Here is a 12,070-nt window from a genome sequence, read left to right on the forward strand (position 1 = left end):
AAGGGAGGGAACGGGAACAAGGGACAAAATGGAAAAGGGAAAGGCAGTATATCCATGGACTGGGCTGTGATGCATTTGGCCCCGAGAATGAGAATGAGAATGTAGAACGAGTGCATGTAGTGGCCGGTTTTTTATTCTACTTTTAGTGAGTTGTGATAACATTTTATAAATATAACATGACTATGACTATGACTATAACTATAGCTAGTATTATCGAGTGCAGTCTATCCATCTTTCAGGTTCCTCCGTTTCCCCCATGTGTCGAGTCCTTGAACGAACGCCCCATTACCACATCCCACATCCCCAAAGCCAATTATCCAATACGATCTTGGTTGCTCTACTATATATATGAACTGATATACTATACTACCATGTATATACAGTGTATATATATGATCATTAACTTCACCTCACCTACATCCCTCGACAACTTGACGACGAACAGGTGCTCCCTCCCACTTCTGCGTCTTCTGCTGCACCAGTTCCTCCCCGCTCACCCACCACGCCGCAGCACGAATAATCTTCAAGACACATTCCAACTCCTTTTGATCCCTCGGCGCATAGATCATGACGAACCCCGTCGGTACAGTCCTCAAATAACACCACCACCAGCTCTCCCGCGTTAATGGATGTCGCTGACCCCAGCCCCGCTCGATCACTGCTTTCACGTCCGCCGGATGCAGCGTCAAATGCAGACTTCCGTCGCTGGGGTGCGCGTGACATACTTCTCCGTTGCAGGTGCGGCGGTGACGCCATTGTTGGTTGCGGGACATCATTAGTGAGGAGATGTCGCGGTCTTTGAGCGTGCCTGCGCTTTGTTGCTGGGGTGTGTCGGTGCTGGAGCAGAACATGCCCGTGCTGTGTTTTTCGAAGCATGAGGTCCCTTCGTAGAGGGCGTCTGGGTTTTGGGATACTAATTTCTGGATCTCGGTTGCGAGGGTTTCGTACATGGCTGGATTGGCCTTTTGGGTCATTTGGCGCTGGGGAGCTATCCCGGCGACGGTGGGGCGTGGGCCATGGCGTTGCGGGAGGTTGTTGGAGTTTAGGAGGCCGGTCTTGGGGAGGAGGGTTGGTGGGAGGGAGGGCGGTTGGAAGGGGTCCCGGATTGTGAAGAGTCGGAGGAGGCAGATGCGGAGGTAGCCTGTTGGGGTCGATGGAGTGCCGCCGGGACCGAGGGCGAGGAAGGCTTGGTAGTCTTTGTGGATGCGATGGAGGAGGAAGATGGTTGGTACGAGGAGGATTGGTAGGAGGAGGAATATGCTGTCCAGGGGTGGACTGTAGGTGTGGTTGGTTGTCGGGTGTTCCTGTTTGGTGTTAATGGAGGTTTGCTGGGTGGTAACGAGGAGGTACGGACCATTGTCGTCAGTTCGTTATTCACCCTGCCTTATGTAGTGAAGACTGGCGTTGCTTGGCTGGGAGGAAGGGTATGGATGAGTGGTATAGATTCTATCTCAATTGACTTCGAGTCGGGAGAGCTGCATACCTCCGGGAGTATGTGATTCACTCTCTACTTTTATAGTTAGTCATCGGCATCAAGACCGCAGGTGCCACGATACTGGACTGACCCAGTTGGTATTGAATGGCCGGGGAAGCAAACAGTGCTATCCGTCGGGGCATCGAGACCTCCTGATCAAGAACCTGAACCTGCTGGATGCAGCGTGCATGGACAGGTGGGCCAATCATCACCGTTGCATCACACACCGCAAGTACCGCGAGGCGAAAGCTGCCTAGGCGACAAAGAAAGTTGATCTCCGTTTATAGGGTAATAGCAACTCTCAGTGTCATAATTTAGTGTGCGGTAAACAAAAGGTGTGGCCATCATGAGATCTTGGAAACACGAGACGGATCGTCGTCACTGTGATGTATGACGACAGCCATTCCAATGGGAGTGGTCTCGGGAACTAAAAGCAAAGCAAATATTAACTAGACTAGCGAGTTAGTTTCCGCAGCATCTATTCGGTCAGCAACGGCATGCCGACCCAGTCAGCGGGTGACTTTTCCTATCCCTTCTAAGAGCTCTCTCACGAGGCAGTGCTCCCAATCCAGCACATTCTTGCACAATGGGTTCAGGTCTGGTCTTTGCTAGGCTTTCGTGGCTGGCGGTGGAATGTGAGTTGGTGTCTGGGCGTGTGGAGAGAAAGCTGGGGTAACTGTGGGCCCGTGGGTAGGGTCACGCTGGACTCGATGCTTGCTTTTCTTTCTCATGAAAGAGGCTCGGATCGATCCTGTTGGAAGTTCACGACTGTGTTGTCAGTTATATTGGGTCAATTGACAACTGAAGAGTGATCTTACCGCTGTTGCCGAGGATTCGTAGGAGATGGTCATACCTAGAAGTCGAGTATAGTCTAGGTGAGGCGGCCAGCGTCGGATCAAGAAGATAGTGCAGATGCGCCTTGCAGATCAATGGCAAAGGCACGAGGGAGAATGTTCCTTGTGTGTGTGTTCTGCCTGGTGGTTGTACTTCCTGTTGTTCTTGTCTTTCAGTTTTGGTGGTTGCTTCTTTTGGCCTGATCAGTCAAACTGATACCTCAGGCGACAACATGCCCGTACTGGACTAGTCCGTGACCGTGAATTGCCTCTAACCGCATGTGGACAGCACAAGACATTCCACCCCAAAAGGGACTTTCTTTGTATTTCCGGATCATTTGAAGGCAACTACTTCATTATGGCTAATCTTGAGAGTACATATACACCGTCAATAGCATCATCAATCCCATCTCTCTCCGCCATTCATGGCACCTTACCGATTCAAGACAGCCTCAATGTCTTGCGCCAAGCCGTCCTGCCGGGCTAGTGCATCAGCACGGCCGTCCCTTGGGCAACGCTTCCTGGCCGATCTACCAAACAGCTCGCTACTCCGTATGTCGTTACCTGTCGGTAGCTCACTGTTTTGTTGATATCAAGATTGATACGGGGTTGTTCTCGCCATCGTCACCTGTTAACTTGCTTGAGTTCCACTAGCCTTGATCCGTGGTCACTCTGGGGTTTCTGTGGCTGGTACTGGTTTGTTTGTATTCGCTGCTATTATAGTAGTGGTATACCATTCTAACTAGCACTCCGTCGCAGACGTGCGCAATAGTCGCACGCCCATTCTCGGGCCCAGTCACGCTGAGTCTACACTCACTGCAGCAATCGAGCGCCCAGTCAGAAACAAAGTCGACTGCCGAGCATTCTTTTTCTCCGAACTTGATGCCGTTCTATTGATCGCCTGATCCACTCGCATACCTCTGACGTCGCCACCAATACATACTTTCTATGCGAACATAGATCTCCGCCATGCCTGCCCGTTCGAAGAGGTATCAGGTCAATGCATCATCGCCCTATTCGAGCGACAGTCGCGATGTGGTCGACATTGAGAAGCAACCATCGAGGCCGAGGCGCCACTACCGTCGCGATAGCTACAGCTCGTATGATTCAGACATTGAAGATGACTCGGAAAGCTCCTCCTCGGTGGCTTCGTATCGCCCCATGCTGAACAGAGCGCCGGTGGCACCCGTGCGACGTTCTCGCAGCAGGCCAGGCTATCGCATACCTAATCGGATCATGAGATGGCTTTGTCTCGCGCTACTGGCCTTCTTGGTTCTGTTTATCTGCACCTTGTTTCGCTTTACCTTCCTTTCAGCTGTCACTCGCGTCAATGTTCCATTGCCGAAGCCTGCTGCAAAACCGGCACAGTGGGAGAGTTTCCCTCTATTGAAACGTTACCATGGCGGCATCCGGTTCTTGGTATCGCGAAGCGAACAGGTGCCAGAGTATCCCAACGATAATCCGGAGATCTTGGGCGTTGTAAGCGCGGAAGGTGCAAATGATACCATCATTCAAGCCCGGGACCAGACATTGCCATTGTCGAGCTCTATCTTCAACCCTTATCCCGACTACTCATCCGCGAAATATGTCAAAAAGTACGGTGAGAAGCGTGATTGCTTCCTTGACGAGGACGAGAACCTACGGATCCCTCTGGTACATCACTATCCGGGTGTGCCTCGTGGGTTTCCAGATGCGATCATGGGCTCCAATGAGATGATCGGTATTCAAGACGACGTTTGCTTTGACCGTTTTGGGCGTCTTGGTCCTTACGGTCTAGGCTACAGTGTGCGAAAGGGTGGTATCGGTGCAGGCCTCGAAGGCGATCGTGAAGGTGCGGAGCGTGTCTGGAACGACGTTCCGCCAGTTGACTTTCGTCGCGTCGACTGGGCTGCGGCGCAGAATCGATGCTTGGCTTCGAACAGCCACCGGTTCCGCGATCTTCCTGCTTCACAATCCGACCGCTTCCGTACTATGACCGTGGGTGCACCAGACACCAAGCAAGCGCCCCAGGACGAGGCACGGTCTGATGGAAAGTCCTATCTACCCCGGACCGCATTCGTGATCCGCACGTGGAATGATTTTCACTACACCCCGGATGACATCCTGTATCTACGATCCCTCATTTCCGAGCTATCACTTCTCTCTGGCGGCGAATACACCATTCATTTCCTGGTCCAGGTCCGGGACGAAACCCTCCAAATCTGGGCTGACGATGAGGTCTACGAGCGCGTGCTAAACGAGGCCCTGCCAGCCGAATTCCGCGGCATGGCTACTCTCTGGTCCGAGCGGCAAATGAATCTCATGTATCCCGGTCTAGAAGAGACCTGGGCCCGCGGGCTATCCGTGCACGGCGTATACCGCAGCACCTACATGCCCATGCAATACTTTGCCCATCAGCACCCAGGATACGACTACTACTGGAACTGGGAAATGGATGCCCGGTACACCGGCCATTGGTACCACCTCTTCGACAAAGTCATCAATTGGGCCCGAGCCCAGCCACGCAAGGGTCTCTGGGAGCGAAACGCTCGATTCTACGTCCCCTCAGTGCACGGCACCTGGGAAGACTTCCGGCAGATGGTCCGCGTGCAGACCGACATCGGCACAAACAGCCCCAACAATCTCTGGAGTGCCGCCGGCGCCTCGCGACCCGGTCAAGACCGCACCCCCGAGTCCCTGAAAGCGCAACAGCAACAACAAGGCGACAAGCCAATTTGGGGTCCAGAACGACCTAACGAACCCGACATCCTCGAAGTCCCCTCGGAAGGCATCCCACCCACCACGATCGACAAAGACCGCTACGAATGGGGCGTCGACGAAGAAGCCGACCTCATCGTCTTCAACCCCCTCTTCGACCCCGAAGGCACAACCTGGCCTCTCCGCGACGACGTCACCGGCTACGACCACTCCACCGGCCCTCTTCCTCCCCGCCGTGCCTCCATCATCACCGCCTCCCGGCTCTCCAACAAACTCATCCAAACCATGCACCACGAAACGATCCACAAGCGCCACACTATGTTCTCCGAAATGTGGCCTGCCACGACAGCCCTCCATCACGGGTTCAAGGCCGTCTACGTACCCCACTCAGTGTACATTGACCGCCACTGGCCGACTCAGTACCTTGAATCGGTATTCAACGCTGGCCGGAACGGTGCGTCTGGTGGTGCTCGCACGTCAGTCTTCGGCGATAGGGAACATAACTTCCGCGGCTCGACGTGGTTCTACTCTGCTGGGTTTGCGCCGAATCTGTGGAAACGTTGGCTGGGGTATAAGGTTGATAATGAGGGGGGTGAGCAGGCCGAGTTGGCGGGTGAGGGCAGGATGTGTTTGCCGCCGATGCTGTTGCATCCGGTTAAGGAGGTAGAGATGATTATCGATGATGGGGAGGAGAAAGAAGATGAGTAGGTTGGTTTTCACTGATAGATGGATGGGGTTACATGATTAATCGGTAAATATGTGGCGAAATGGCGTTGGAACTCTGGATTGGATGATTAATGATTGGATGTATATGATGGTTATGCTATAGGTTATGTATGTATGTATATGAAGAAATATTTTGGATATGATGTAAGGGGCATGGTAGGAGAGAGGTATTGTTGTTGTTTACTAGACAGATATTCTATCTGGAACGGCTGACATTTTGATTGTTGTAGTCTCTGTATAGTATAATCATCAAGAATTCATGATTGGATACTAGGTATATCTAGATCTAAACCAAGATTATCCCAATCCCAGATCTGATTCAGGTCACTCAGATCTAGGTCCAACTCTAGGCCCGTGCTAGGAATACCATCCAGTCCTAGTCCATTCGCATATGCGTGCATATCAATAGGTGTACTGTCTGAGGGGCCATGTCTTTCCAGCAGTCGTGAGACTAAACCATTATCCTGTCCACTGGTAAGAGTATCTTCAGACAAAGAACATCCTGCATCGTCAGAACTTCTAGTGGTAGACATTGTAGCAGGAGACCTCTTCGACCAGACCACTTCCCTCTCCTCGGCAGAAAGAGAGATGCTACCCACTATCTTCGCAAGAACAGCATAGCAGGTAGCGCCAGTTTTAGCCGTTCTGGCGACATCTTTCAGTGTAGTCAGGGCTAGAGATATGCACTCGAGTACCTTCTCCCGCTGAGGAAGGTCCCGATGTTTATCATGGATAAGTGCAGAGCAGAGATACGCAGCCGTGTCGAACATCAGAAACGGCGCGAAGTGGAACTTTCCGTTTGCAGGAAGGAAATGTGATAGGAGTTGCTGGGCCGAGAGCATCAGGTTCAGGGCGCAGGATACTGCAGCTGGTTGGAGGGACTTTTCGAGGGTGGGTGTGTTTTTGGTGGTGGTGTCGATGGTGAGGCAGGGTTTCAGGGGCATGAAGGTGACCATGTGGGCCAGGGCGTGGAGTTGTTGGCGTTGCATGGGTATGTAGGTGTGGATGTGGTCGTGGGTGGTGTCGGGGTCTTGGAGGTGGAAGATTGGGGGAAAGGTGTCGGTCCATCGGGTGACTTCTTGTTGGATGGCGATGGCTTGGTTTGGAGATAGGATGCCGCTCATCACTCCGGGGATGTTGGAAATTCTTTGTCCTAGCTGATATTGGAGGGATATGGATGTTACTGGGGACGGGGTGTATGTTTCTGTGTTGGGGGCTTCGAGTCGTAAACTGGGTATTTCGAAGGAACAGCTGCTGCTGTTGATGATGAATGGGCGTGATAAGAGGAGTGAGATTTGCCTGTGGCGTTAGTGTAAGGTATTGCAGAAGGGATAAGGACTTACCAGTCCCAGGTGTAGAGAAGACACCATATCCGTCTTCTCATTTCCCGTTCGAATTCAGATACCTTTGCTTTGGAGGAACTACGATGCATTCCTACTCCGGATTAGTATCCGACTGGCTGGATGTATGGGGCACTGACCTAGTTCTTGGGCCTCGTGGATTGCAGCTCCCAGTGCATGCCATGATTCGACAAATAATGCTTCAGTCTTGTACCATATTGCCCCAAGAAAGAGTTGTTGTACTTGCGTCAATCCACCTTTGCCTGGACCAATGGTATTGCTGAGCTGCTTGGCAGTACTATGGTATTGTTCGGACAGACTGGTATAGTTTTCGCCCAGATCAGTCTCCAGTTGCTGCCGTGTCTCGACATCCAGGTAGAGAATTGCGCATGCGCAAACATGCAGCAGCAAGGCTGTAAAGGCGGGCGTCAATGACTGGCCATTGGCTTTGCCCGACCACCACGTCGCATAGTCGTGCGAAAAAGTCGGTGGATAGAGGCAATAGTACTGGTCATTCATCTCACTCAGGAAGTACTGCACCAGGATATATAGCACGAGTCGCACAGGTAAGCAGGCTATCACGAAGAGCCGTCGCCACATTTACCTGTATAAGGTTTGGGGGGAATAGTGCGAATTGCTTTTTCCAATTCGGGCGATACGAGTCTTTGTGAGGGCAATAATGCGGCTGATTGCTGTAGCACAAAGTACTTAGCATTTACATGGTCAATTATAGGACCTTGCAGTCTTACATATTGCTCAGCGCCACTTGCATGTGGATCGTCGTTATCGGGGAGGTATCCCAGCATGCGGAAATCATGCTCGGTGGCGATGCCCGACACGACTGAGCCACGAGCTTCCGTCGGGCTTTGTCCATCGTCTCTCGCAGACACATCTATCGTCCTGCGAGCGTCAATAATGGTATAGGAAAATTGAGGCATTACTTGAGCGGACCTTGAATCATTACAGACAGGCTTAGTCTTGAGCACCTTCTTCGGTGTGAATTTACAGAGATGGGCAATCCTTCGTGCTTGGCAGTGATTACAAGGCCATTCCCGGCTACACTATATATCGTGGTGTTAGCAGATGTACTCAAGCTGATTGAAATTCATGATAGGTTCGGATGCTTGCCTTTTGCTTCCGACGCTGACACTCGGTGCATGCGGTAGCCAAGCGGACCGACTTTCCGGGAGCCTGAGCTTGGACCATATCAGCTAGGAGGATTTGTGACTGAAGGTGCAGCGGAGCATTCCCGGATCCTGGAAACTGGGATCGATAGTGAGGAAAGAAGCAAACTAGATAGGACTAGTGGATGGTGGAAGTATGAAGAGTCGAGATCCAGTGACCCACCGGCCAGCCCTGTCATGTGAGGATTAGTCAGGATCTGCCTCACTTTATCGAACTATAGATTCCTGGCGAAAGCAAATGACCCTCTTGTCTGCTTCAGGTTCGCTGAATCCCTGATCGGTCCCAAATTGTTTCGGGAATCGTCTCTAGAGAACGTGATTGTAATCCTGAGCGCTCGTTTGAGCTTACGCAGTTGGATCATGTGACCCTTCTGAATTGTACGAGACTAAGTCATGTATTTCATCTTAGTTTGCCAGCGTGTCTGTCATTCTCATAATCTTCTAAGAACAACAGGCCCCATTGTAATGATCAACTCTCGTATGACCCTAAACTAAACATAGACATACTCTCAAGTATATTCAGTGTTTATCGAACTACTTACCGAAATCCTTTATTAATATCAACAATACTATAACAACAAAGATCTATACTTGTCCAACCTACTATCTTTTTAGATGATACCGTGTATCACTGCATCAGAGGCCTTGAAACTCGTCTATTTTATTTGGAGGTGATGCTCTGACTGAAGAGGCTTTGAAAGACCGAGTAGGACTCAAAGTATAGGCTGTATAGATGCCTCTTAGAAATGTCTTTTACAAAGGCATATGTCGAATCAGTTATACTTATGAACTACAATTCTATGGGCATCTCTATCTCTCAGCACTAGCATAATGTACAGACCAGCCCAGGTACAACAGTCATGAACTGAAATATTGAGATATGTAATCTTTCAAATGATGCATATAGCAACCATCTGGTATCATAGAGAAGTCATAAGAGTATGTATCAACTGCCCGGTGCAGTTGAATGTTTCATCAAATTTTGTCAACTACACGGTCAACGTGCCAACTTATGAGTCTCTAATCTAAACTAGCAAGGTACTCAAAAGCCAAGAGTAGACGAAGGGATAGGCTGGTGGTATCATAAACATGCAAGATAGAACTAGACGCTTTTTATGAACAAGAGCATCCTGTGGTTAACTGGATGCAAAAAGATTTTCAAAGGATACCTATGTATATACCTAGGGCCACATATGCGGATTATGCCCCTGTCATTCATGATCTAACAGCTATCCAGTCACATCCTTCCGCCAACGAAAACAAAGATCGCCAGTCTAGTTCCCCGTCATCACCCCCCAATCCCCCTCCGTCCACACCAGTTTCATCCTCCAGAGCTTGATCTTCCACAGCCCATTCACATCCGCGGGGTCTTTAGCCACATCGATCGAGTAAAGTGCACCGCTCGTCAGCCGGGTAGTGTCGGGCTGGTTCCCCTGGCCTGTGCGAAAGTGCTGGGCCAATGCCGAAGCGGTCACTGTCGCGGTCGTGCTGTCCTCAGAGGGAAGGTTGATGCGCACGTTGCTAAGAAAGTGGGTGGTGTCCAGCTTAGAGACGTTATCCCAGCTGCCAGACTTGATGGCCGCGCGGCCCTCCATCACGCTGCCGTTGAAGTCAAAAGCGGCGTCCTCGAAGAAGGCGGACTCGAAGAGCGGAAGGTCATTGCCGTCGAAGGAGAGGACGGCGCGGTAGACCGGGTCCACGATTGCCTCCCGGAGGGGGAGGGCGGGGAGGGTGGTTGGGAAGAAGGACATGGCTTGGGAAGGGAGGCTAAGTTTGGTAGGTAGATTGATTTAAATGTCTTATGATCCTGTTTCACCTTGTTTGGGCTTTCTTGGACTTGGCTTTGGGTGTAGCGCTTGTGCTTGTGGGAGGGGCTTATATACCATCTTTTTCTAGCAGGACTACCGACGGAGACTCTGACAAGGCTGAAAATGATGAACAAAGAGACCGGAGACCGAAAATGAGGACCGAGTCTCCTTCGGTCGAGGAGGTAAAATCCGTGGCTAATCTCCGTAGCCCTATCCGGCGCGGGGTCGGGTCGGGCCGATGTGCCAACTCGCCATGACATGCTGCGAAATCCTCATTGTTACCAGGAATTGGCAAATGAGTAAGATTATAAGAGATCCTCCAGGAGCTCATGCTCCATGCTTCCCTGGGCGTAAGCCTTGCCCAGCGCTTGGAAATTGCTTGTCTCTTCTTGGCTTCCTTCCCGTCCCCGGTGCCGTGCCGATCCCGACCTGCTCAAGCAGATCGGGCAGAGGAAGCGCAAGTCTTCCACAAGCCAGGTGTTGGTAATGGGATGTGGAGAGGAGCTTGAGTGGCAGTGCTTAGCTGTGCGTTGCTGGCGAGTTGTACTAATACAATTGACGTTAACTAGTCATCGTTTAATATGTACTTGTGCTTGGAGCATATGTCCAGTTTGTGCTCCCGGAGTCCAAGCTTTTGAGTTGCTCGGCCTTCTTCCTTTAGCAAATAGACCAATCTGTTATAGGCGAGTGGAGCTATAGCTGGGTTATCATTAGAGACATGTCGACCTTATTTCGACGCCTGTAGCTACCTAATATACCTCACTCCCCGTGATAGGGAAGGAAGTGGAACGTGAGTGGATGAAGGACAGTGCATAATAAGGCAGCAAGTATATAGATCTGGGAGGGAAGTTTTATCTTTTACATTTGCTACATGATTGCTATATATGATCCGTAGCAATCCAGACAGACTAATCCGGTGGTCTGTGATAGGACTGATGCCATTCGTCTGAATCCATGCCTCAGGCATAAGTTAATGACTTAGGACCCTCGCGACAACCAGTCCCCAAGCCAGGCTTTACTAGTACTAGATACCTCAAGGTTTTACTACAATTCTTGAATTCTCCTTGCGGGCAAAGAACTGCAACCTGCACAGCCATTGTCGGAGTGATTAGTGATCCTCGGCTCCTGCGAATAATGATTAATGATCATCATTTAAGGTGGTTATAGTTATGTTTAATAATCATCTTTTCTGATTAACTATGTGGCATGGCGGCACGTCCGAAAGGCTACTACATAGACGTCATGAATTATCTCTTGGATATAAAGCGACAACCAAATCAATCTGGTATATATATGTAAAAGATTTGCAATTGCATGATCCAAAGTCCAATTCATCCAAAATGTCTTCAATGATAGTCAATGGGCGGTACCCTCCTGTCAACGGCTCTACCCTAAACGATGTGACTTCTGAAGAACGCTCAAGCGCCATCGACTTTGTCAACCGTCACAACTTTGTATTCGAAGAATTCGACCATGCTAAAATGATTGACACCTTCCTCCAAAATGCTACTGTTTACCATAGCCATGGTACCATCAGTGAGCACAAGCAGATGAAGGAATTCTTCGAGAAAATCTACGGATTCTTTATTCCGGGGATCTCCCGCAGTGCCACAAACCACATCGTTGATCGTGATGAAGATGGGGGCGTGATTGTGCGGTATCAGGAAATGCTTATCCGTTATGGTTGGCCTGGTGATGACACGGCTGGATTCACTCGAAAGGATGTGGTTAGAGAGAATGGATTGCCAGCCATATGGTGGATTGGGACCATCATCGATCGGCTTCGAATGACATCCAGCGGCTGGAAGATTCATGAGCGATATCTCGGAACGCCTTTCAGGAATGGCGCTCTCGATCTTGATCGTGCCCCTGAGAGAGTGTCATCAGTGTGACTGCTCTTCACATGGGAGATCTTAGCTTTATATATTTATATTGGTAACTACTGATTGCTGAGTTGTGCAGGTTGTTCTAAAAGTGTAGCTGCAGTTGCCATTACTCAATTCAACTA

The 12,070-nt window shown here is 50.4% G+C and overlaps 5 protein-coding genes across 5 annotated transcripts; 2 read left to right on the forward strand and 3 right to left on the reverse strand.

The window, feature by feature from the left end:
• Positions 1-410: 410 nt before the first annotated feature.
• On the reverse strand, positions 411-2,325 carry BO85DRAFT_484835 (uncharacterized protein; the record flags this gene model as incomplete). Its single annotated transcript, XM_025663265.1, has 2 exons — positions 411-1,304; positions 2,293-2,325. 2 exons carry the CDS (start codon positions 2,323-2,325, stop codon positions 411-413), a joined length of 927 nt encoding a protein of 308 aa, XP_025519007.1.
• A 760-nt stretch (positions 2,326-3,085) lies between these two features.
• On the forward strand, positions 3,086-6,046 carry BO85DRAFT_446252 (DUF3405 domain-containing protein). Its single transcript, XM_025659464.1, has one exon. It carries the CDS (start codon positions 3,544-3,546, stop codon positions 5,710-5,712), a length of 2,169 nt encoding a protein of 722 aa, XP_025519008.1. The 5' UTR covers positions 3,086-3,543; the 3' UTR covers positions 5,713-6,046.
• On the reverse strand, positions 5,988-8,008 carry BO85DRAFT_484837 (uncharacterized protein; the record flags this gene model as incomplete). The annotated part of the gene is made up of 5 exons (XM_025663266.1): positions 5,988-7,029; positions 7,074-7,164; positions 7,211-7,604; positions 7,675-7,755; positions 7,820-8,008. The coding sequence occupies 5 exons, from the start codon at positions 8,006-8,008 to the stop codon at positions 5,988-5,990; spliced, it is 1,797 nt and encodes a 598-aa protein (XP_025519009.1).
• A 1,520-nt stretch (positions 8,009-9,528) lies between these two features.
• On the reverse strand, positions 9,529-10,005 carry BO85DRAFT_466448 (nuclear transport factor 2 family protein; the record flags this gene model as incomplete). Its single annotated transcript, XM_025662128.1, has 1 exon — positions 9,529-10,005. The coding sequence occupies one exon, from the start codon at positions 10,003-10,005 to the stop codon at positions 9,529-9,531; it is 477 nt and encodes a 158-aa protein (XP_025519010.1).
• A 1,397-nt stretch (positions 10,006-11,402) lies between these two features.
• On the forward strand, positions 11,403-11,954 carry BO85DRAFT_484839 (uncharacterized protein; the record flags this gene model as incomplete). The annotated part of the gene is made up of 1 exon (XM_025663267.1): positions 11,403-11,954. One exon carries the CDS (start codon positions 11,403-11,405, stop codon positions 11,952-11,954), a length of 552 nt encoding a protein of 183 aa, XP_025519011.1.
• Between the last annotated feature and the right edge of the window lie 116 nt (positions 11,955-12,070).

Source organism: Aspergillus piperis (genome assembly GCF_003184755.1).
Source record: "Aspergillus piperis CBS 112811 unplaced genomic scaffold BO85scaffold_3, whole genome shotgun sequence".
Classification (NCBI taxonomy): Eukaryota; Fungi; Ascomycota; class Eurotiomycetes; order Eurotiales; family Aspergillaceae; genus Aspergillus; species Aspergillus piperis.